Below are 27,380 nucleotides of genomic sequence, written 5' to 3' on the forward strand. Positions count from 1 at the left end.
AACTTGTATTGAGGCTGTTTAAGTTATGTTATTGTGAGACGAGACGCGCATGCGTGTACCTTTCTGAGATATGAGTTACGTTGAAAATATTTTAAAAAGGTACAAAGGCAGCATGAGTTATCAGGCGGCGTGATCGCGTTTGTAAAAACTGGAGTTTGGACTGGAGCGGCGCGGCCGCCGCGGCAGGTGCGAGCGGCAGATGTCTACGCAGCGTCGCGTCGGTCGTGTGGCCTCAAGACTTTCGTAAACTTTACACATGTAGATATACATACCTACCTACCTTACATTTATGTATTCCTCGTCTGCGTGTACGACGTATCCCCATCACTCAACTTTTCAACTCATGTTAGCTTCCGTTACAGTAAAAGGCGTTCAATTCTCACAGATGGTTTTTTCCCACATTTTTCATCAGTTATGAACTTAAAATATTCCATATTCAAATGCACTTTCACGAGATCTTTTGAAATGTTAAAGGTATGTCTGTTTGAGTTAAAACCATTGGTTTGGAAATTTTTCATAAAAAGTTCTGATTTTTAGAATGATTTTAAGTACCTAATCAATTTTTCGTTTAACTGTAAAAAGAAAATTTTCTTTCTTATTTATTGCAGATATTACACTAAAATTTAAAGCTAGCCTTATCTTATACTCCCAAATCCCAAATCATGACTAATATTCTCCATTCCCCTCCAATTAAGCATAAAGCTCAAGTGGTAGGAGTAGGTATGACAATAGTCCAACGGGTGGAGGTTTGAACCAATCTGTCGATAGGTTACTCAGCAACCTTGATACTTTTCAAAAATTCCATGATATTATTGTGGTATTTTTTGACAATTAAAAAAGTAGCTAAGTAACTTATTGACATATTACGGATAGATTTGATTATTTATTAATTTCGATTTTCAGCGTAAAAAGTTATGTAAGAGTTGGACAAAACTGTCGAAAATACCGCTTTTCGATTGCTACCACCTTTACATAGTTGTTTATCGAATGACATAATTTATCGACACTGACAATATCTATCAATAAGATGTATGTGATTTTACTGACACTATAAAACAACAAGTACCTACTTAAATTAATTACCTCCCGATTAACGCCGAGAAATTCAACGTCATCATAATATATAATGGGTAATAAAATATACTACATGAAATAATAAATTCACAGAATAAATCAATCATGCCACGATAGGTATTTTATAGTTATGATTTTATGTCTAGTTCAAGTAAACAAGTTCAGTTTTATATCTAACTATATTTTAACTTAATCTCGTAATAACATTAAATGGTGTTTCTATAAATAATGCATACTATTATTTATGGAAACACTATCATACCCTATTCATAAGTAGACGGAATGACACACATCATACAAACCTTAGTGTTTACATATGGTTTACATTATATTATCCCTATTCGATACCCAAACGACAGGGTACCTCACAATTGTAAATTTTTCATCTGTGACGGCACGTGACACCGCAAATGTCATTTTGACGTTACGCGCTTTTCCTCTTTCTGCATTTGCATGTGCGTGCAGTGTACCAGACGAAACGATTACTACCGAACCGTTTCGAAAATCGAATACAAAACGAACTTTTCGAAAACAGAGCAACAGATGGCGCCTTTACAGTTTACGACAGCTGCTTGTATCGGTCGCCCAGAAAGTGGTTTTTTTTTTTTCAAAAACTTGCAATTGTCAAGTTACCTGAAGTACCACTTCGAACAAAATCTTTCACAAACGTTTCAACATAGTTTTATGTGTTGACTGACTTTAAAACTATACCTATGTATTTTACGCAATAGTAAAACAGCGTTTGAAAATAAAATAAGAAAATTTTTATCACTGACAATATTTCCTTAGCGGGGGTCTACGTTATCCGCTCTCAGAATGGGAAGGCTTTAGTTTAGGTTATAGTCTTCCACGCTCGTCAAGTGCGGATTGGCAGATATGACACACCTTTGAAAACATTATGGAGAACTTTCAGACATGGAGGCTTCCGACATTTTTCTTAACTATTAAAACAAAGCATGTAATATTTTTGAATAAAGCAGTTTTATAATTATGTAGGTGGAAAAAGATAAAAGCGCTGAAAGCTCTGCCCAGACTGTAATGAATGACATTAGATAACTTTATTATCCGCGCCCATCATGAACAATAAAAAGTCCTGGCTCACCAACGTCCAACCCAAACGTATGAACCTAGAAAACTGAAATTTTCTCCTTCCCTTTATAATGTAAACATAAAAAAGATAAAAATTATTCAATTAAACTTTAACAAGTACTATCGTCAAACCACTGGTTCGGAATGCCATTTCTACCGAGAAGAAACTCGGCGGTTGCTAATTAGGATAAGGCCGGATTTTTCGAAAAATATTCTTTTCCACGAGAGCAAAGTCGCGGGCTGTCTCTGGTAAGCCATAAGTTTAAAAAACTAGGTATATTAAAAGTGAAGGTGAGCCGGTCGGACCTCTTGCCTCGCGAGTCGAGACAACTGCAGCAGTCTGCACCTAATTACCGCGACCTCCGGCGGCAGGTGGCGTATGAGAGCATTTCAGAGCAAAAACCACGGCCAAGTGCGAGTAACTCCCGCTCTGAGAGGGTTCCGTACCGATCACGATGACATCTTCACTACATTGACCCCAATTTGTAGTTTCACCTTTCTACCATCTCAAGATGCTAGAATATGTTCAGCAGCAGACTTCCGCGAGACAAATCTAAACAATGATTTGTCTTTGACTCCGTTTATGCAAACATGATACTCCGTAAACACGACGTAAATTGCTGGGAAGTGCGTATGCCCAGAGTTTGATGATTGTCAGTTGAGTCTTTAAGGCAAAATAACTTTGAAAAAGCTGTCATTTTAATTGCATAACTAGAATCTTGATGAGTTTACAAATAGTAGTATTCCATGGATATTAATATCAAATTCGTGGCCCAAAACCGTTTCTGAAAAAAAGTTTGCTAAAACCTCCTCCTGGACAGCTGGTGTAGTCGGATAGTAAAAAAGTCGGGTAAAACGGACTGACCGATAGAAAAAACAATGTTATTCTATAAAGATCCTTTTTTATTATTAGGCCAGGAACCCTAAAGATTGAAAAAACCGAACACAATAATTAATGACGCGAAATAATGTACCAGCATGCAACGAAAATCTAAAGGCTGACACGCACCGGTCGGCAACTCGATACTCGGCCATTGAACATTTTCACGAGGGAAATATCGGTTTACACGAGAGGTCGCCACCCACTACGCGCTGCTTCGGCTACCTCCGTGTGTTGTATGCGCCTCTGGTACAATTACATATTTGATACGAAAAAAATATAGTAAAAAAAAAAACATACAAAAGTTAAGAGCGAGTTGATTTTTATTTAGTCAAAATACCCACTCAAAATAGCTTTAAAAAATTGGTTGAATTCCAAAATTGAATTTTATGTACACCATAATTATTATTATTTTATGATTTTTTTTTTAAAGTAAACGGAGAACGTAAAAAGAAAACATATTGTAACTTGTCCATATTAATAACAGGTCAAAGCACAGTTAACTATACATCTAGGCTGGCTCTGATGAAAATATTTTTCATTACTCATTTGAAAAACAAATACACAATTCGCTAAAGAAATCTCTGAATAAGAAGAAATCTCATAAGAAGTTTCTAAAAGAAGTGAGGTTTCCACAGCGATAGGATTGCATACGGACCCCCTGAGAAGAAAATAAAGAAAAAACAAAGTGCACCGTGCAGCGTCAATCAAAGTAACATGAGCCATGCACTATTCGCAGTAAACAATATTCAGTTACAGCTCACCCCTGACACATCGAGGTTACTAACCCTAGGCGTGTTGAAAACCCCATTCTGAAGTGAAAACTACTTTAGGTGCGTTGGACGATTTTGGGATGGATAAAAATTTTAAGGTCGCATCGCCGACATGCTACCTAATGTAAATAATGCTCTGTTAAAACTCAACTTATCTTAATGATTTTAATTTTAATTTTTGATACAACAATTAATTTGAAAATCCAAAAAATCACTGATATTTTCATAATAATTTTAAGTTTTCATTTCTTCCTGCAGTTCTTTCGGCAGTCCTGACTTCCCAATTTTTCTCATAAAAACCAAGATAAAAACTTGAAAAATATTTTATGTACCATTTGCCATAATGATATTATAATAGAAATTTTCTTTATAATATATTATGTAAAGAAAGACTGATGAATGAAAACTTTTCCTGAAAATGGATACGTTTATCTATTAATTGAAATGAAACCTGGTATTTATATCAACAAAGCAAGTTCAAGCTCTATGTTAAAGTTACAGCGGACCCTTAAAGTTAAACCTACCTGGAAAAAAAACACGTTAAAATGAACTGCTGGTAACTAAAGCTTATCTTTTATCAGAAGTATCTGTGATGATTCGTTTTAATTTATCGCCAATACAAGGTTAATGCAGGTACCTATCGATGGCAGCGGGACGCAGGTAGACTCTCACCGGAATTTAAACCCCAAGACTTAATAAGCGGTCGGATCGTTTGAGACGGCGTTTTTTCAGTGGTCATTTTAGAGTAGAGATGCACCACTTCACAGGTAGCATGTGAAAAATCATGTCAAAAGTCTTTTCATATTATAAAGCACTACCTACTTTACTTAAAGGCATTCCGAACCAGTGGTAGATGCATTTGATGATTCAAAAGTACTTGTAAAAGTGTATTTGAAAAAATATCTTTCTATTTCTATTTTAAAAAAGTAGTCTAAAAATCACGAGATTGAAATTTTATTTCATCCGAACTTATTTTTTTATTATTTCACGTGCGCATGATCATCGTCCCAAGTTAAGACGCTAAAGAGTATTAAAGCGAGAACATCCCCAAGGCTTCGTGTTGAAAAGACAAAAATACAGCCGCATACTATAAGTGTGAAAATTTAATTCCGTGAAAAACCACCTGTCAAATTTCAGCGCTACGTATCTTGATCATAATTCCCAGATAAAATTAATGTAGCCAATGATTGTAAATGAAAATCACTTTCTGTGAAAAATTACCAGTGAAATCAGTAGAAAAATAGCAATAATGCACATCTCTATTTTAGAGTACCTACAGTTATTTTTCTCGAGAAAAAGGGCACCTTTTGTGCGGAGTGTTAAAGAATTTTACAATAGGTATATACAGATAGAAATGCCTTTGTCCTTCGGTGGACAAACGAGTTCTTAAAGCACTTGGATTATTATTTCATTCAAAAGTGGAGTTATTATTGTGTTTCTTGCAGTTTTTGTTACTTTTACACATAAATACTTCGACGTATATGGAGAGAAAAAAGCGCTCACGCTAGTACTTTATGCAAATGGCATTAAAACAATGAGAGATACAAGTATCGGTAATGTGGTTCAAGGGGAGTCACAAGTAGCAAAACTTGCAATCAATCTTGTAATCAAAAAACAATTTATTTACATCGCTGCCCCACTCCCATTAGGTGGTGTAGGTACATATTATAAAAGGAGACACTGACTGACTGACATATCAGCTCAAACAACTGGATTTAACAAACATGAGATTTTCTCAGATCTCTATCTAAGAAGGACTTATATTTTGGAGAAATTCAATAATTTAAGCCGACGCTGGTATGTGTTATGCAAGAGTTAAAATTAAGTGACCAGAGTGTTTTCGTCACCTTTTGTCACCGTCATCCAAAAAAAGGAAAGGATAGTCGAATTTTCAGATGCTTTTCATTTTCTTTGAAAATCACGAAGTGTAAGTAAGTACGCCAATCTGAATTTGTACATGAAGCGAATTACTGCGCAGTGTACGAAACCAGATTTCGGCTAGGCTTGAATGTGTCCTTGGCTGTACTTGTGCAGACCACACTGTTGCAACTTCAGATTGGACTACTTGTTTTGCGATCTACAATCTGAAGATGCAGCGTATGACTGCGCAGTGTACAACATAAGATTCTCAATGAGGCTTGTGTTCTTGGCTGTACTTGCGCATACCGCCATGTTACAACTTCAGATTGGACTACTTTTTTCTTCGATAAAAAAAAGTAAACCTGTAAATAGTTTTTCGTTTTTACAACGGTATCGCACGTGTTGTCTACACTAGTTACGCAAACGTATCGTGTTTAAATTGAGGACACTAACAACATACAATTGTTTTTACTAAGTTCCTCAAGAATCCCAGGAACAATTAGTTACAAGTTTCCGCCAAAGCGATAACGGATTGATAACCTTGCATCCGCGGCGCGGAACATAAATGTAGTTAGTTAATGAATGGGTAATAATACTACCTACGTCTACTACGTCACATGACTCATAGCGAAAACTGTGTGGTCGATTTGTTAATTAGGCCATAATCAAAATATACTTAAAGTCCGTGAGTAGAAAATGACTTCTCACGCGCCATTTTAACTCTATGGGTCAACTGTCATGTCAAAAGTACGGTTCACACCTTTAAAATAAGGACTAAAATCGTACTTTTGACGTAACATTTGACACATAAAGTTAAAATAGCGCGTGAGAAGTTATTTTTAGGGTTCCGTATCTCAAAAAGAAAAACGTAACCCTTATAAGATCACTTTATTATGGTACTTCCCGTTGACCTAGAATCATGAAATTTGGCAGGTAAGTAGCTTATATTAGTCAAATAAATAATCACAATGTGAAAATTACAATATTCTTTTGTGTTAGCTCATCTGCTGAAAAGACCAGTGCGATAAAATTAAAAAGATAAAATCGAACATTCGTCAAGTTGCAATAAATGATTAACGAAATCTGCACGAAAGCCAATAAGTACCTACCTACACTATAAATAATATTTATTATTCTTATTATATCTTGCGTACGTGATTACTGATTACGACTGCAGTAATGTAGGAAAAGGTTATGGTGAAACGAGATTTTTTATGTTTTAAGGTCATATTATATTGTATTAATAATAATTATTTATTATACTTTAACACAATTCAGTTGTATAGTTTTGCCTGTTACTTTTGACTTTACACAAATATGAATAATAATTTTACTATCGAAAAAATATTTAGTGTATCATTTGGTAACACGGTTTTTATGTATGTATCCTATAGCTTATAATAATTATTTACGTAATCTGAGCTTTAATTCGTAAAATAATTATGCATATAAAACCGAATCCGGGAAATCATCTCTTTATATTATAAGTAAACAAATACAACCTAAATAATTATATGTCTTCAATTATTATGTTTCACTAGCCGATGCCCGCGACTTCGCCCGCGTGGATTAAGGTTTTTCGAAATCCCGTGGGAACTCTTTTATTTTCCGGGACAAAAAGTAGCCTATGTGCTAATCCAGGATATTATCTATCTCCATTCCAAATTTCAGCCAAATCCGTCCAGTAGTTTTTGCGTGAAGGAGTAACAAACATACACACACACACACACACACACACACATACAAACTTTCGCCTTTATAATATTAGTGTGATGTACGCGGAGCTGTACTGTACCTACCTGCCTACGGTTATTCTACTAATTTTCGAGCTACATAATAACATTATATTCAAGAAAATATATTTGAGATAATGAATTAAATACTATAATCGAATTATGTACCTAAGTTAATTAGCTTTATCTCGCGATTTCATCCGTTTGCAATTTCTCAAAGTTTTTATTAGTGCACCCCAACGAATATTTTCGCTTTTCAAGTTTCAGGTTTCTAAGCTGTGCGGTGTCTGTCAATCAGTCGGACAGTCGGTATTTTGTATGTACAACAGATAGATTATTATTAAAATGTAGGTACCTTCAACCACACCAAACATCCTAGTCAACCGTTTCTCACGCACGGGGCCTCAACGGAACCGCCAGCTGTCGCTTACCTACGTCTACCTACCTACGTACTGCACCCGTTGTTACCCTTTTTAACGACATTTTATTACGTTTTTGAGCAATAGCGGGTTGCTAGTTCAACTAGGCAAGTGTTTTGGGTTTTTTTTGAATATCAATACAATTTAGGTCAATATTATTACTAGGAAAAATGAATTATGTTTTTTTTTTATTTAATTACTTTTGATGTAGGTATCTGGTATATATTTAAGAAGTGTTGAATTTATAATTTTTTTTAATTTATAATCATCTTTATGTTTAACAATTTATATTCTTTTTAGAAGACATTTCTTTATTAAAAATCTTATATTATAAGAAAATTCTTGTATTTCATAAAATGTGATTTAATAACTTCATTATTATTTGAGCAAAACTAAAAAAACTATTTTTCTCGATTAATTTTTTTAAAACTATTGTGATATATTATCACAAATTTAAAAAAATGTTTTTTAGTTTTGTACATACAAAAAACCAGTAAACTATCCAAATAACTAAAACAAGGAGAACACGTAAAACTAGTAAAAAACTGAAGTTATAATTTAAAACACGAATGTAGGAAGTAATTTAATTTACAATGGATTAAACATATAGGTAGGTATTTATAATAACAGACCACCAGGTGTTAAAGTATTCGTATGGCAAAGTAGTGAATGTTCACTCAAATGACACGGAAGCAGACCCCATGTTGTAATTATTATTATGACACTAAATAACTATTTTTAGGGTTCCGTACATCAAAAGTAAAAACGGAACCCTTATAGGACCACGTCGGTCTGTCTGTCTGTCTGTCCGTCCGTCCGTCGTGTCTGTCAAGAAAACCTATAGGGTAATTCCCGTTGACCTAGAATCACGAAATTCGGTGGATCTTATAGCACAAGTAAAGTTATGATTAGAATCGGAATTCGATTCTTCAGAATTAGATATGTATACCGATATATTTTTTGTAGTAAATACTACCAAAATTCAGGAATAAATAAGTAACAATAGTTTGGCTATGATTAATTGTACTCGTATTATTTAAAACAGAAAAAAGAAACACTTTCCATGAATTAAAGACCACTGCCATTTATATCCCTTATTTAGTCTTCACAATTGCATCGACCTAAGACTAGTTAAAGATCGATATTTATTTGAGTGCAGTTGACATTTGTATTAAATGGCAAAAATAAAAGGAAAACAATTAAAAATAGTTCATTAAAAAACGTTAAATATCTTTAGCACCTACATACCATACTGAATACATACATCACAAAAAACTAATTATATGGTCGGTTGATTAATAAAACGTATTCACTTGTGAGAAAGTGAAGACATTTGCCACAAGTGACCATTAAAGTATTTCATGTTTACCGTTTTAAGGTATAAAAGTAATGACATTTCCAATTTTTAGCATTTCTGGACACAACGAGATGTCCAATTATTATTAATATTATTGATTTTAAATAACATCAGGCGCCAAAGTACAAATTGATAAGTAATTTATTGCGTATTTTTTTAAACTTAAGATATTTTTCCAGTTTTGGAAAAAAGATTATTTTTCTTAAGCTCAATTTTTTTATTTGATAAACAAGCTCATGGCTGCAATCAAACCTGCTGACAAAATGATGATGTAGCCAGATGCTGCCTGAGGCGGAGCATGCGTGCCTAGATGCCTATTTACTCTTCATTCAATTTTTTTTATATTTACTTGTAACTGGGTAGATAACTACAGTTATTTCTGTACAAAATAATGAGAATTCTATGTAGCCATAAAATTATTTCTTAAGAATAAGGCGCCTTATTGAAAAGTCCATAATAATCCGCTTAAGCTCCGTCAGTACTGATAACAGACGATTCAAGTGTAATCCGAGATAACAGTTAACAGCTGAGCTTTTAATTTGTATTAAAAGTTAATAACAGGCCCATTCTACCAAACTTTAGCCTACTCCAAGTTAAAAACAATTGTAATGTCGTGCTGGCTATATTCTGAGTTCTTTGGATTAAGTTATAAAACTTACGACTTACTTACTTAACGACTTTTAATTTAAGAATACACCAGTTGAGCTTTTAAGCTATGCACATTTAAAGTTACCTGGCCTATTCTACAACTTTGGTTTTTACAATATAATGTACTTAATCTCAGGGCTATTCAGTCATTGATATAGGTACAATTTCTTCGATAAAAAAACCGAAAACTACTCCACAAATATCTAGATTTTTAGTTTTAATAGGAAACGTGGTAATTATTTTTTTATAGTTTTATTACAATAAAGTAAATAGGTACTTACTTTGTTTATTCGCACAATTTATTTTTCAAAGCTACTGCTTGATTTTATTTTAAATATTAAGTCCTTTGTAAGATCTTAAAACATAACACCTAGTCAAACAACCTATAAAGCCACGACAAAATGAGATTTTTAAATCATTTCAAAGACTTGAAAAGAACTTATTACAACCTTATAATTGTTATTATACCAACACCTTTAAGAAAATTACTGAATAATTTTTAGTTAGACGCTCCGATAACCAGAGAGACGCGAGGTTCGATCCTGCCGGCCGGTTCCGTCATTTTTGATATGTATAAGATTCATCCAACTTTTGCAGAATCACCCCAAGTATATTTTACCGTTACACTTAAACATTGACACCAAATTGATCCATTAGCCCGACCATTATTCTGGTATCAATAAATTGAAGACACTTAAATGTTAAGGCAAGGCAGGTGTGAGTCGACGGTTGTAAGAAACGGTCGAAGGCGGTTACAGGCAGATGCTAAGGTAACTTTTACGATAACAAGAATTATTGTGAATAACATGCCTACCTGGTCATTTACGGAGACCTATTAACATACTTGTAACGCTAAATATAACATAACATATTTTAAGTTTGGGTGACGTGAAATGCTAATAAATAATTTGATATCTACTATAAATGCTGTTTGTGCAATGAAATATATCTGTTAAGTGTTAACGTAACAGGTAAAGTGGGTGTTTTACGAGTATGTAATTTGGGATTTAAGTAAATTGGGAAAAACTGTGAATGTTTAGTAGTAAAAGATTAAAACGAACGCCAGTTAATAATTACGTAGGTAAATGTTATATAAAATCAATTAATAATGAAGAAATACATGAAAATGTATGGATGCAAACACTTAAAAGCTTTATTGCAAACGATACTTAAAAGAAATAGCATGATTGTAACTACTAATGAATGGCAAGGTATGAGAGTTCCAGTTTTGTAAAATGTCAATTGTCGAGGTATGGAAGCAGAAATATGAACAAGGAATAACTACAGACACATGTGTCGGTCGGCTAGATGGCGCACATTCTTGACGACAACGTTTCGCACATCTGCGTCTGCGCTGCGGACTTTGACTCCGTATCCTGCCATTAAGCTTTGTAACAAAAACGAACGATTTTTAGCGTCCCGTCATATAGAGAAAAAAAGGAACCCATATAGGATCACGTCGTTGTCCGTCTGTCTGTTCGTCTGTCGTGTCTGTTAAGAAAACATATAGGGTACTTTTCGTTGACCTAGAATCATGAAATTTGGCAGGTAGTAATGTGAAATGTCTTAAAGCACAAGTAAAGGGGAAAATCCGAAAATTTGTGGTTAGGTATCACAAAAAAATTAATAAAAATTGTTATTTCTTGTACGATGGTACGGAAGTCGGAACCTTTCGTGTGCGAGTTCGACTCGCACTTGCCCGGTTTTTTGCCATACAATAATGTACTCCGCGACAAATAAATTAATCTCGAGCAGATTGCTCTCGCATAGTTCTCGTGGACACAATGATGAAAGTGGTTCGCGGGACCGGCGCTGGACGGTTATTACGATCCGCGGATGAGGAGTAAATCGAAATGGGAGTGAGTCTAATTCGCGGCGGCGCCTGACACTCCGAGATGGATTGTTGTCAACATTAGTGCGGAAAGCATATCGACTTGTCGCCCTACAACTCGAGCTCGTGCCGCACACTCGAACAGCTCCTCCGCGAACCCCCCGCACGCGACAATAGCATCAAAACCCACAACCATAAGACTCCTTTCCCCACCACAGACTCCTGACGTTTAAGACTCAATAACTGTACCATAAATAATCGTCGCTGTCCGCGAGTACACGAAGCGAGGCGTCCGACATTCGATTTCAAACTCAGAAGTAAAAGGGCTCAAGGTCCACAATTAAACGGAGGAGCGATTCGCGCCGGATTACGGGTTTATTCGTGCTACCGCGGCAATTAGGAAGTCATTCATTAGGGTCCCTAAGTTTCGCAGACGTGGGGGTGCCAGCTCACTGCGACGTCACAATATTCTTTTGCAATGATCATGTCTGGTGGCAGATCTCGTATGCTGCACTCGTCATTTAGTTGAGAGTCCATATTTGTTTGTTGTAACGAAATGTTTTAATGTTTGAATGCCCCTACAACGTACAATGCAAACAGATAGAAGCGAGGTAGTCCGACTTGATTCCCGGAGCAGCCGCTTGGCGCCAGAGAACCGGTGAGCGACAGAGACGGCGCGATGTGGTATACCTCAAAATATCTCCTAATATCGTCTGTTGATACACATCCGTAGATCGCATCTAGTGAGCGCGATAAGGATGCAAGATGCGGTTAGCGGCGTTCCAGAATGCATCTGTCAAGTTACATAAAAAACAGGGTCGTGGAATTTCGGGACGTACGTATCCTGAGACACATGCTCTTCTATTTTTTACGTCGAGGTAGTTTCATTCAAAAACTGTCGACGGATAGAGATTTGTGTAATCTTGTTAAAGTAATAGCACTCAGACAGTTTAACAAGCGATTCTGTGACCCCTTTGATCGGACGTTTACGAGTTTTAAATGAACTGGCTTAGGTAGGTATGCATGAAATTATTGTTATGATTTACGACATAATAAGAGCCATGATAGCCCGGGTGCACGTCTGCCTCCTCTCGGAAGGCAAGGTACGTTCCCGGGCACGCACCCCTAACTTTTCGGAGTTCTGTGCGTTTTAAGCAATTAAATATCACTTGCTTTAATGGTGAAGGAAAAAATCATGAGGAAACCTGCATGCCTAAGAATTCTCCCTGATGCGTCTCAAAGGTGTGTGAAATCTGCCAATCCGCACTCAGCCAGCGTGGCGGACTATGGCTTAGTAGTGGTCCGGCAATAGGTAGACCATGATGATGCTGATGACATAATGATGGAATGGAACAATCTAGGTTAGGTAGGTACCTATTACTAATGCCTCTAATGTTCATAAAAAAACAATGTCTGTTGTTCAAGTTCGCTTTTCGTATTCCATTTCCGTTCGTTGCCGAGAGAGCAAGACGGGCGGCGAACCCTGCTAGTACTTACCAGGCGAGTAGAAGTGAGCAGGAGCCGAAGCCTTGACCCTGACTGTGGTGGCGTCGACCGGAACGCACGCCGACTACATTGCGAATCTCGTCGATTTCCTCTCACTGCCTAGCCAACTTTGCGATCTTAGTACACTCACCTCATACGTGTGATTTACTAGATTGTTTTCTCTTTCGATATTGCTATTATGCATTAAGTATTTTTTTCTTTTTGAATGAGTTGAGGCTTATCTTATATCTCAACAGAATTTAAATCTTCATCAGCGGTAAGTAAACTAAGTAAAGTTGCCTACATTTTTTCCCAGGCCAGTTAAATACTACCAGCGCGAAGACGAAACGCATGGATAAAGTCAAAATCGAGAGTTTATTGTGTACAAAAACATGACCATCAAGATTTGAAGTAAACAGAGGCCTAAAGAGGGGTTGGCAGTCATTGATGTGGAACCGGTCCTAGCGACTCGTCACTTAAACCGGATCGTGATGGACGGGGATGAATTACTCACCGACACAACGTAGATCGGGAACGGTTCTGTGCCAGACAACATAATTCAAATTCCGACCAAATTATGTTAATCAATTCAAAGCGTGTAAGTATCCTGACTTAATGATGTCTTTATAATCGTGAGGTTTTAAATATAAAGTAAGTAAAGCGCTCGTTTCGTCCTCAATCGTAGTTTACCTTGCGAAACACCGAATTCACAAGATGCAAAACACGGCACGGCTCGCCACTACAAATCAAAACAACAAACGTGCCGACAGGAGGTTCGATCGACATCGGGACAATCGTACATCGACAATCGACGTTATCGATACGCCTGGACACTTAGCACGAATTTGCACAACTCGACAACGTTAACAGATTTCGAACATCGGAACACTATAATGTCAGAGTAAAATGGACCTGCAGAGTTTTCAAAAGTCATGCACAATAAAGGACACACTGAAAAATATTTTCTTCCAAGAGCATTTCTTTTCAAAATGGAAAACTTTTCCTGCTGCATCGAAAAAACTGCAAAATTCCTACGGAAAACGGGAAAGGAAAAGTTCCTGAAAGGAAACGCCTTTGGAAGGAGAAAATCAGAAAGAACGTCAAGTTTCTATTAGTATATTCAGTATTATAAGTTACCGCTTGGGGTGATAGCTGCAAAATATGTATGAACGAACTCGAACTACGAACAAGCGCAAGCCACACCGTGAGCTAAACTACCTTAGCTTAGCTTACGTAGCTTAGCGTGCAAGCAACTATGCAAGCTAGAATATCCAGGTACTTATAGACCGAAAACTTAGAAGATCTAGTGATATCGTAGCGCGGGAAGGGAGGTAGCAGAACGAAAGTTTACTTCCTAGCTTAGCTGAAATCGTCGGATAGAGCTTATCCACAGTTCAGTTAGCTCGCTTAGCTGAGTTCTATAATTAGCGGTGTTATCTGAAGTATGAAAAGAGCCGAAGCTACGTTAGCTCAGTGAGTTTAGCTGGCGGTGTGTGCGCTTTAAAACAAATGAGGTAAGGTCGATTTTACTATGACGTGTTTTACTGTGACGTTATATTTCGATATTCGATATCTACCAACGTTGACAAGATGTGAAATCATACTAGGAGTACGAGTGCGGGTAGTTGAAGACCGGACGTGACGTCACGGCGTGTCCGCGCGTAAACGCGAGAATTTTAAACAACCTCCTTTTGGTATATTGCGTTGTCTCAAACACATGTCATTGGTATAAACAGACATGTTTTTGCTATTCGTTTTATTTCAGCGGGTTAAGGTCGAAAATGGCAGTGAAAATAGTCGAGAATGGATCGAAGGATGTTCTTATTTTATATTCATGTCATATTATATGCGTGGATAAGGTCGTAATTATGTTTTGTGGGGAATTTTAAAACAAAACCTGAGGAATTCGCGACTTTTTTGTTATCTAGCTTGAGTCGATATCCGTTTCGTGATCTGACTAAAAAGTTGTAAAATAATGTAACTGTTAATAACAGTCAATATAAAAATCTAATAACCTTGATTTTCAAGTTTTATTAGGTGTTAATTTGATTGTAAAATGATGGCTAAGATATTTAAAAACTCCTGATAGGCAAAAATCATACAACTGTGATTTAAATAATAATAAGTAAAGAGAATAAGAAGTGAAAACAAAGCTTGTGCGCCTTTTACGCATTTAAGCGAAAAGCTATTTGTTTACCTTTTAAGTAAACTAAGGAAAACTAAAGTTAAAAGTAGGTACTTGAGTAAAACAACTTTGCAAGTTAAAAAAATATCCTTCAAGCAAAATCAAACGCAAGTCGCAAAAACTTCGTCTCAGGTAGTCAAGTAGGTAGGTATAGAGTGACAGCAAAACCTCTTTTATGATGAACCTTCGCAAAAGCTCTCTTGTGTATTTCTAAGTGCGTATTGAATTTCTACCATTCCACCATTGTGTTATCCCAGGTTACCAAAACAAGTTTAATTCCAAGGATGTTCTTGGAACTTTTAAACTTTTTTTACGTTAGAGTTTAGACAATCTCATGTTGAAAGTAGGTACCTACCCACTTACTTTATTACGTATTCTTTCAGTTAATCCATTTAAATGTAGATCCACAGTTAATTTTGAAGTAGGTAGGTATAACTCAGTATCTTTTGTAGTTTTAAAAGTGTAGCAAAGAAAGGCGAGGCAAACTAGGGACCGCAGAACTAAAAACATACAAACAAACCCAACTGTTGGAACGAAAAGACCTAAATATAGCGATATAACCTACATTACAATACGAAACGCTGCGCAGATGGCACCTTGTCGCAATAAAGGGCTTTTGCCGTTACGAGATTTGGTCGAACGAAGCTCGCGGTAGTTGAGTTCGACAAGGTTGCAAGTGTGCCGGCTGGCCCGTTTTTTTTTGCTTTGCTTTTACGAGTCGGCTGGAAATGCAACCTATACATGTATAATATATGTATAAGATGACTATAATTTTGTATTATTGTTCTTGGGAAAGGTTTCCAGCTTTCTGTTACGCCGTCTGCGCGTCGGGTATTTTAGTTACAACAATTCATAAACATGGCGCTTATCGGGTATGAAGAATCGTAAGTTTCTACTTACGTTTGTTGTTTTTAATATATGTGCAAAGTTAACATTCCTATAAGTACACTTTTTTAACAAATTCAAGCTTGAACTAGTTAAATACTTTGAATATTAAAAACATACGTATGTAAATGCATCATGTATGTATGTGTATTATTTCTAAGTTAATCGAAAATAGTAGGTAGGTACCGTGCAAGAAATGAACTGATTTATTTTAGATAGGAATGTACTAAAATTTTGCGATATTTGTAAGCCTTTTATTCGAAAATAAAATACATATTTCAATATGACTGTCTTCTGAGTCTATCTGAATTATTCATGAAATAAAAACACGATTGGAAAAGAAAAAAATCCGATAACTACTCCAAATATCTAGATTTTAGTTTCAATCAGAAACGGAAATTATTTTTTCTGTATAAAATTTACAGTTGTAGGCTTAGACGTCCGACGTTTCTATTTACTAACTAAAAGCCAAAAAGCAAAAGAAGGAAAATATGATTTCTAAGAAAATTGAAAAGCTGAATAAGTCGTCATGGTCTGTGGTAAATTCATTATTGTGAACGGAAAGAGCTTTTAAAAGTCTATTTGAATAGATTATTACCTAACACTACATTTTAAAAGGAGACTTAGAAAAATGAAAAGAAAAAGGTAGGTATCTACTACCACTATCTATTACCTAGTTTAAATAGAACCTAGGTTATTTCCTTATCAACTAAAGTTTTCTCAGTAATGTGCAGGTTGTTGAGAGTACATCAGGACTAGAAGTACATACGTCAAAGGGCATTCACCGGAATGCAATTCCTCTATTGCGAGTCTCATTAAAAAGCAAGGGATATGCGCGCTAGTGACGCCAACTCCTCAGCGAATTGCGGGAATATCGGGACTGCTGAATCGCTACAAAAAAAATGGGACAAAATTATTCTTTAACTAGATGACTTAGTTACGACTTCACAACGCGTAGATTTCGGTTTTTTGAAATCTCTTGAAAACTCTTTGACTTCAGAGATAAACAAATAAAGTTGAAAACTAAAACCTGACTGCGATCGTTTCAATACACACTGAATACTAGAGTAAAATTGTTTTTCTGTCGCTTGGTATATTTTAATGTTATTGCACATTTATATACATGAGCTCAGAATTTTCTCCTCTTTCATTTGACAACCCACTATACATATACACGATACAAAATTTAAGAAAAAATTTTTGGAGACCTCCACTTTTTTTGAAGCAACATCCGTTAGGTCAATTTTTTCGTATAAAATACAGCCAATGACACCCGGACCTTTACAACGATTCAATTGACACCTCATTCATCAAAATCGGCGGTGGAACACACAGAATCTGGACACAAACTTACATACATACATACTAAAATACATACATAGACTGCTAAAATCATAACTCTTCCTTTTTGCTTCGCCGCAGTAGGGTAAAAACACGACTGCCCTGTCATATTATTGAATCAAAAAAAACGAGTCACTCGGGATTCTAACGACACCCCTTACATCCAAACCTGATCAGGCATTCAGAAGTTATGGTGGAATAAAGAATCTACATACATAACATGAAACTAGAAAACTCTTTACTTCAAAGTTAACAAAAAACTACATAATATTATTAACTAAGTACTAACCTACAACTTTATGAGAAGTTTCAATTGGAAATTGTACTTAGGTACCAAGAATCCCGGACAAACCAGAAATATTGGACACACTACTGAATAGCGAACTTTTCTCAATGCAGTATAATTTTCTTTCTTTTTTAGTCGGAGTATTTTAGTCATTAAAAGACTCCAATAAGATTTAAAGTAGGAAGCAATCAGGTAGGGGTTTTAGGGTTCCGTAAAAAACAGAACCCTAACAATTTCAGTTGTCTGTGTGACACAGCAATTTTAAAAATTTATAAGAGCTGTAAGATTGTAATACTTTTTTAACTATAATTTAACCTTAGGCTTGACTGCAGTCACACCAAACAGTAGGTGATGATCTTATTCACTCTTTTGGAGGTACCAATATTAAACTAAAGCTAGTGTGGAAAACGGAAGCCGGAAAGGCATTCCATATTCTAGAGTGCCTATAACTAATAGGTGCCTACTTACTACGTATATTTTACTATGCAGATGTTTTCTTTGACGTACATTTAGCTATGAGGATGACTCATTTATGAAGCAGGGAATCAAATATTCAGCGCGGAGATGCAGCCAGAATTCTTGGTACCATTCTAAGCAGACATGATATTTTTAATGATTAGGCAAATAGGCACCTACCAACATGGTTCGAGATCTGTATGAGAAATATTTAGCTCTTAGGAAGGACATAGGCTACTAATTGGTCCTGGCAAAACAAAGATTTTCTAGGGTATTTTTTAAAACATAAATCCACGCAGACAAAGTTGCGGGCATTGTCTAGGTAGGTACTTGGTTCAGAGATAGCTTGCATTCTGGAGACAAACGAACTAGTTTTTATCCCGCAAAGACAAAGAGTTATCACAGGATTTTTAAACCTAGATCCACGCGGACGAAGGCGCGGGCATCATCTTTTAGCTGATAATAAACAAAACAATTTCTCCACGTACCTACTTACCTAATCACAAATTGCAGTATGCCAGTTATTGCAGCAAAACCGTACTGTTGCGTACTTTTCAGACAAATTGACACATAAAGGTACATTATACAAGTTGCATTTTTAATACTACCCCTTAACTTCAAATACCTCTCCCGCACCGCGCAGTTTTGTTCAGGAACCTTCTAACGTCTCAGTCAAATGCCAAGCTACTGTATTTTGTGAGTGAATTATTTAGTAGAAAGATGTTACCTACCTGCTTAGTACTTACGTATATTACTTGTTGGTTTCGTTAGTAAGTATATAAAGTCGAAGTTTTCTTAACTAAATTAGGTACTTCATTTATAAGTATGTAGGAACAACACTATGAACACCTACTATTTATAACGTAGGGACACGCATTAGACATGTAAAGAACCACAATTAATGTAAATTTACACATACAGTGATAAAATTCGGTACCTATCTACTTAATTAGGACTAATAAACCACTCGAAAAGTACAGACAACAAAAACTGGTTTAATAGGTCAATGGTAAAACTTATACCAACTTGGTAACGGTTAAAACAGATTTTTTTAATCTACATAGGTAGGTAGGTAACTTAACTAAGAATTAATTAAGCGAGGGAAATCGAGGGAAGTTCTGGGGTTTCAGAAGTGAAGTAGGTAGGAATAGGAGCTCTCTTAAAGTAGTGCTGTCCTTATCGTAAAGTTCCTAGCGGAAAAGGATAGCACTAATTTAAGAATAGTTCAGGTAGGTATTTAGTTTAGTGATTTATGTAACTATACAACCGAATTAGCACTACTGATAGGTGGATATTAATTAACAGTTTACAGTCTAAGAACATGGTGCGCTGACCAGTAATAATAATTGACATAGGTATAAATACGAGCAGTTGGGCAAAGCAAAGAAGGTACCTACCTACATAAGTGTTTTTACTAATACCTGCCTAGTTTAACGATGTCTACGTTGTTGACGCTCCTTTTCGCTGCATGCGCGACTGAACTTATAAAAATAAAAATAGCAAGGTAGATAGGAAAAATATACCTACGTGAAACTAACTAATCATTCGATACGACACGAGTGTAGGAATAAAAACCGCAACTACATGATCCACCATTAACGCGAGGAAAATAACTCACGAAAGAATCTCACCAAACGACCGTGCAATTAGTTTTTTTCGCAAATCCGGTGCACATTTCAAAAAATTAGTCCCAGATAAGGCGGCGTCGAACCTTTGTCGGAATTTTTTACATTACTCTCCAGAAAAACTACTAACATCCCTGAGGGTATCATTTTTTGTCCGATGTTAATTAGAAGATCGTAGTTTTTTCACAGGCGACTCGAGGAGGCATCTACCGCACTGGAGAGCAGAGAGCATCGTTTACGAGCGCCTGCACCATGGGAAATCACTGTGCACGATAAGTTATTCATTATGCACGGTCTATTTGATTTCTACGTACCTACACTCGCCTACGTTGTGAAGCTACGATCTACGGCATAAACGTAACGGCTACGAAGTACATAGCGAGGCGCCGACACTGCGGAGTTGCGGCACGCTTGCGGGTAAACAAACATAATCTCGTCTGCCGAGGAGTTCGGCGACTGATCGAACATAACCTCGAAGCGGCGGGCGACACGTGCGGCGCCCTTATGTAAGGGTGGCGGAACTCCGCGACGGAACCTCGAGGCCTACCTTGTCTGCCGACGATCTCGGCGACGTGCTCGGAGGAGGGCACGGGCACGCACTCCGTCATGTTCTGGGATTTCTTGGCGCGGTCGTCGGGCGGCGGCGCGAACCCGAGCGGGCTCGCCAGCGGGTTCGCGGTCGGCAGAGTGTCGCCGAAGTTCAGCATGCTGAGCTCGAGCGCGAGCTGGAAGGCGCGCTGGTCCTCCACCAGCCCCCCGCCGCCCAGCTCTCCGAACAGGCTCGACGGCATCTCCACTTGCGACGCAATCTTGTCGGTTTACGAGAGGTTTCCCTCTCGAGTCACTGGTGGTGCGCGTTCGATCGTTTCGCCGCGTGGGATCGTGTGACGCAACACACGGGTGTCTAGGTCGCGGCGCGGCGGTGAACTGAGTCGCCGGCCGGCGGGCGCACGCGCCTTGCGTGCGCGGGGCCGGCGGGCGCGGCGGCGGGGCGGCGGGCGGCGGGTGGCGGCGGCCAGGGGGCGCGCTGCACCGGGCGCCGCACGCGGTGCGACGCAGCTTCCGCCCGCCCGCCCTGTCGGCCGTCGACGTGAGCCCGACGACACCTCGCAGGTAATTATATCGCGCTCGACACTTCCTAAATAGTCAATTGATTAACGACTTGCCCACTTCGGAGGCTTATCGAATACTTGCTTACTCCCAGAGAAAGTTATGTGACGCTTTTATAAGTAACTTGCATTAACTGACAGCTGCAATAAGTAACTTTAAAAAAAGCTTAAAATTCCGATAAAAGTTAGCTTAGTCTGCGAATTCTGCGATCTCACCTGATGGTAAACGATAATGCAGTCTAAGATAAAAGTGAGCTAACTTAGTTGAAGGTATTGTTACCTTCTTATAAGTAGGTACTTATTTATTTTTAAATCTTGATAGGAAATAAATACCTATACGGATGCCTAACCTATCAAGGTACCAACCATCGACGTCAGTTTACGGGTTATTCCTATAAAAATAAAACATCACACTATAATATTATAAAGGCGAAAGTTTGTATGTGTGTGTGTGTGTGTGTGTGTGTGTGTGTGTGTGTATGTTTGTTACTCCTTCACGCAAAAACTACTGGACGGATTTGGCTGAAATTCGGAATGGAGATAGATAATATCTTGGATTAGCACATATGCTACTTTTTATCCCGGAAAACCAAAGAGTTCCCACGGGATTTCAATAAACCTAAATCCACGCGGACGAAGTCGCGGGCGTCAGCTAGTATTTTTATAAAGTTCAAGATTCTAAGAACAACAATGGCTTCGTAGCTTCGCAGAATAGAAATATTGCGAGCTTTTCTTTTCTCTCTCTTTTCTGCTTCTAGGTATCATATTCAACAAATAACAATTAACATTTAAAACAAAACTACCTATAAGTATGAAATTATTATCTACTTCTACTAGGTCATCATCATCATAAAAAAAAGCCATCCGGCCGACTACTGAGTAGTGAGTACGACGGGTTTCCTCTCAGAATAAGAACGGTTTTGGGGGCCACAGAGCAGATTGGCAGAGTTCACACACCTTTGGGAACAGTATCACAGTTTTACTGTGACAGTAAAAGTCCTTCACCGTTAACGCAAGTGATATTTAATTTCTTAAAAACGCACATAACTTCGAAAAGTTAGAAGTGCGTGCCTGGGGTATCGAACCTCCGACCTCCGAAATAGAAGACTATTATAACTAAAATTAGACTAATCACACTAATATTATAAAGGCGAAAGTTTGTATGTGTGTGTGTGTGTGTGTGTGTGTGTGTATGTTTGTTACTCCTTCACGCAAAAACTACTAGATGGATATGGCTGAAATTTAGAATGGAGATAGATTATACCTTGGATTAGCACATAGGCTACTTTTTATCCCGGAAAATCAAAGAGTTCCCACAGGAATTTTAAAAAACTTACATCCACGCGAACAAAGTCGCGGGCATCAGCTAGTATTATATATTTAGTAGATTCATAGTCTTAACTAAGTACTAAATATTTTTTACCATCTGACGCCCACGACTTCGTCCGCGTGGATTTAGATTTTTCAAAATATAAATCCACGCGGATTTGACACTTTGATTTTCCGGGATAAAAATTAGCCTATATGTTAATCCAGTGTATAATCTATCTCCATTTCTAATTTCAGCCAAATCCGTTTAGTAGTTTTTACGTGGAAGAGTAACAAACTTACACACAAACTTTAGTTTTATATTATTAGTGTGAAGTGTGATTAGTAATCCTAATCACACTTCACACTAATATTATAAACTAATATATACATTTTAATTTAAACATAGTCTTATTTTGAAATATACCTACCGTCTCTTTTTTACACAATAAGCTTTCTAAAGCTCAATGCTACCTAGCAACAGCAATATAAACCCGACTTCACAAGGCATTTGAAGCTGCCATTCAGACACCTTTGCCTTTGACTGTACCAGCTGTTAGACTTGCTAGGTTGCTATTATTTGATAGCTAACCTTCGTCGTATTGACGAGCATCGAAAAGTAACATCGCTGTAACTTAACTACCGTTAAGTTACAGCGATGTTACTTTTCGATGCAAATGTTTTGTCTCGGCTAACCAACTTAGCTGCTAAGGAGGTCACTACGACGGCGTAGGTATAGGACAGGTAAGTATTATAGTTTTAAAGTAATTGACCATTCCTGTCGTTAAAATACTGCATGGTTGGCTGAACTTAAAATTTGATTTTTGTCGAGATGGCAATCGGGGCCTCGCACTCCCGCACAGCTCCCGCGTTAACCCGGTGCGGGATAGCGCAGGTGACGTGCGAGGCGTCCCCCACCTCATACCCCGATTGCCATCTCGACCTGTCGCGTACTACAGTTTACTCAGCCACAGGTAAGTAACAAAACAGATTCAACATGTTACTCAACAAGAATAACCCAGCAACAAGCCCGGTTATAAAAGCTCTTGTGGACGCTATGGAGACAACCTGACTATTGACTGTACCAACTTGTTTATGCTCAATAGTTAGGTACATTGTGCAAAACTACTTCGGCTAGAATTGACAACATAAACAGCTGGGAGTAGGGTCCTCGAGGTCGTCTTGAGGAATGTTATATGTATTTTTGTTTTGACTAGGTAGGTACCTAACTATATCTTTTTAGGGTTCCATATCTCTAGAGGAACAAAAGGAACCCTTATGAGATCACTTCGTTGTTTGTCTGTTTTGTCGTGTCTGTCAAGACTTGGGGAATCAATACCTATGGGGTATTTCTCGTTGACCTACAGCCATGAAAGGCAGGTACAATCCGGGTATCTTTAAAACTAGAGTGAATAGGCACCTTCTAGGTAAACGCGTCCCATCTTAGACCACATCATCACTTTCCATCAGGTGTGATTGTGGTCAAGCGCTTACCTATAGTGAATAAAAAAAAAAGGTAGCGATGCACAAGTAAAGGAAAATATCTGAAAACCATGAATTTGTGGTTGCATTGCAAAAAAAATATTTATTTCTAATATGATGGTACGGAACCCTTCGTATGCGAGTCTGACTCGCACTTGACCGGTTTTTACGCTCTATTTCACCTTCCAGTGAAGGCAATACATAGTTCACTCTGGCAATAATTCAAATTCAAATTCAAATTATTTTTATTCAATTAAACTTTTACAAGTGCTTTTGAATCGTCAAAATAATCTACCACTGGTTCGGAATGCTGTTCCTACCGAGAAGAATACTTCGTATCAAAAACTTTCCCAAGTCATTGAGTAGGCTTAAAAATAACTTAGATGGCGAATACACTTGAATAACCTGCAGTTCGCGAGGGGTCGCCGTTACGACGCCTTGACCCCGCGCCCCGCACCCCGCACCCCGCGCCCCGCACCGCGCTACGAGCTACGACGTATGTACTGTGCTACGACTTTCTACGTAGGTACTAGAACTGTACGTGTACAATTCCAGTGTAATATCATCATCAACCATGGCGACCCAATATTGAGCATGGGTCTCGCCTCAAAATGATGGGTTTTTGATCATAGTTCGCCACGTTGCCCAAGCGCGGATTGGCAGACTTTACACACCTTTTAGATCATTATGGAGGACTCTCAAGTTTGCACATTTTCTCACGATGTTTCACCGTTAAACAATCCCAAATAAAAATATCAGTCGGACTTTTGTCAATGTAGAACTTTGTTCGATACTTTACTCCTCAAAGTTCGAGATTGGCAAAGAGTGTTTGCGTTCAATCAATTTGGAAACGTACGCCTATTTGGCGCAGCCCCATTGACAACTGGTTCTGTTTGTTCTTCGTTCAGGGTTAAATATTACTGCAATTGCTACGGGCAATCGAAAATGCTAAGGGTGTCTGTTAGTAATAATAAGCCAACTGCTAAGATGATTCATAGTCCCCTGTGCCTGATCATGTGTAAGGATGACGTAATATCAAATTTTACTATGTATTGGCGACCTACCCCGGCTTCGCAAGCTTATTATAATTACAATTTTCATACAGATCTCCAACTTTTTGAAGATAAAATAGGTATAGCCTATGTTACTCAAGAGTAGTGTAGCTTTCTACTGGTGAAAGAACTTTCAAAATCGGTTCAGTAGTTCCAGAGATTTCTTCTTGCAAAGAAACTTACAGACTTTACCTCTTTATATAAATAAAGGGATCTTTGCTTGATCCTCTTACGTCCAAAATATTGGTACCTATACCTACCTATATTCTTTGAATGGATTTGCTAACCAATATGTAACTATTCTTTAGCAAATCCATTCAAAGAATCGTTATCTTATCGCGCTAACAGCTTAAACCAATAAAATGTTTACAAGTCCCAGGTAAAAAGAATAACATATCTAAAATTATACATAGTTCACACTAAACCTTTGTTACTTTTATCTTGTAAGTCATTATCGTCATTGTTTATGTTAAGACGTTACAGTTACTGGGACAACAAGCTAATGCGCACGGCTTTGTACGCGTGGACTGTTTCTAACCTTAGGGGTTGAATTTTCAAAATTCCTTTCTTAGCGGGTGTCTATCGGTATAATAGCTATCTCATGCAAACAGCCCGATCCATCCAGTAGATTTAGCTTAGACCAGTCAGTCAGTCACCATTTAGATATGTAGTGATAGCGAAAAGTGGATTAAAAAAAAGATACAACTATACCTAGTGCAATTCACGGGTGGCATTTTGATTCAGGGTATGCAGACCGAGCCAGGTGCAGCAACAGCTGTTTAACGGACTGTAGGTATTCTACGACTTCGTAGGTCGTGCATAAGAATCAGGAATTTCATCCCTAGCATTTCGCTAGATTTGTCACTATTGCCTAGAAGAAACAATTAGAACTAAAGTCAAATACTTTGATTTTTTAATAATTACATCCGGACAAAAATACTTAGTTATGGAAAATTTCAAGGACCATAAGTAATAATAACAAAAAGTGGATTAAATAAGAATCGGATTCTCGGGTGGCCTTGAGTTCCAAACTTAATTCAGTGCGTCGAGTCTATAAATCAAAAGGTAAAATATCCCGAACAAAAAAATATTTAAAATCGTCAACCGTCTTGTAGCTGTATGCAACCAACCGGGCCGGCTGCAGCGACAGCTGTTTACAGGGCCTGTAGGTATGCTAGGACTTCTTAGGTCAAGGATAAGAATTTTTATCCCTAATGTTCTTAGGAAAAATCCGCACCTGCCTATACGCTTCTATAACCCAGAGAAATCGCAACACTAAAGAAAGTTGATTGAGCAATAATTAATACAAAAAGTTTGATGTTAAGTAAATTAAAAATCACTAGACGCTTAAGTTATGATAGCAAAATGTGGATTAAAGAAAAAAAGATTCACCTACCTGAGGCACAAAATAGTTATATATGTTAAGAAAATTTCGTTTCAAAAATGACTAGGAAAATAAATAATGATAACAATGAATGGATCAACAAAAAGGAGAAAAAACTATTGCAATTCGCGGGTGGCTGTTCCAAATTTAATTCAGTGCATCGAGTCTATAAATCAAAACGTAAAATATCCCGAACAACAAAGCGTTTATAAAATCGTCAAGGAATTACGAGCCGCCTTGTAGTTGTATGCAAGCGACCGGGCCGGGTGCAGCGACAGCTGTTCGACGCTGAGCTGAGCCTGAGAAAGGTCTAACAAAGCCCTCAGCCGGGTCAATGGCTTATGAATTTGCAGCGCGAATCTTATCGGTACTACCCAATAATGGGGGGAGATTTATGCGATGGGAATCGGGTTTTGATTTTGTTTTAGTTGGCCTAACGAGGTAGATTCGATCGGGGCTCCTAAATTTTTAACCGAATTTTAAAAAAGGAGGAGGCTTTCGATTCGATGCGCATTTTTAGGATTCCGTTAGGGTTTCATAGCCGATGGTTGCCAACGGGACCTTATTACTAAGACTCTGCTGTCCGTTCGTCCATCCGTCCGTCCGTCCGGCTGTCTGTCAGCGGGCTGTATGTACCTCGTGAACCGTAATAGGTAGAAAGTGGAAATTATCACAGAATGTGTATTTGAATGGGGATGATGGCTGCAGTCAAAAATAATGATTTCTTAGTAGTTATTAAATAGAGAGTCTTCCGAAATTCGTAAAGTCCACATTTGCTGCTAGTTTTAAGTTTGCTAACCATTTAAAATTGGCGATTTAACTAAAAAAGTACGTCAAATTACGTCAAATGTTATGACGTCACATATTCTGTGCATTTCATACAAGCTCCCATACTAAGCGAGCGTTTTGACGTTTGACGATTGTTTGTTAGAAAAGTAGTTAAGATAATTAAGTAAAATAATAGAATATTGGTGCTCACATTGTTATTTCATCGAATTCTTAGGTTATTATTTAGATCGAGTATCAAGTGTTTATATTAAATTTACTTTATTAATATTAAGTAATAACTAAGCGTGCCTTAAAAACCATGGTCATGTTGTGCGACCATATAGGATTGC

The 27,380-nt window shown here is 37.6% G+C and overlaps 1 protein-coding gene across 1 annotated transcript in view; it reads right to left on the minus strand.

The window, feature by feature from the left end:
- LOC123874325 (RNA-binding protein MEX3B) overlaps positions 1-20,843 on the minus strand; it is a 99,989-nt gene extending 79,146 nt beyond the window's left edge. The window contains exon 1 of the mRNA XM_045919594.1: positions 20,475-20,843. Coding sequence (XP_045775550.1) covers positions 20,475-20,718 — 244 coding nt within the window. The 5' untranslated portion in view covers positions 20,719-20,843. The remainder of the gene's footprint in view (positions 1-20,474) is intronic.
- Between the last annotated feature and the right edge of the window lie 6,537 nt (positions 20,844-27,380).

Source organism: Maniola jurtina, chromosome 18, assembly GCF_905333055.1.
Source record: "Maniola jurtina chromosome 18, ilManJurt1.1, whole genome shotgun sequence".
Lineage (NCBI taxonomy): Eukaryota > Metazoa > Arthropoda > Insecta > Lepidoptera > Nymphalidae > Maniola > Maniola jurtina.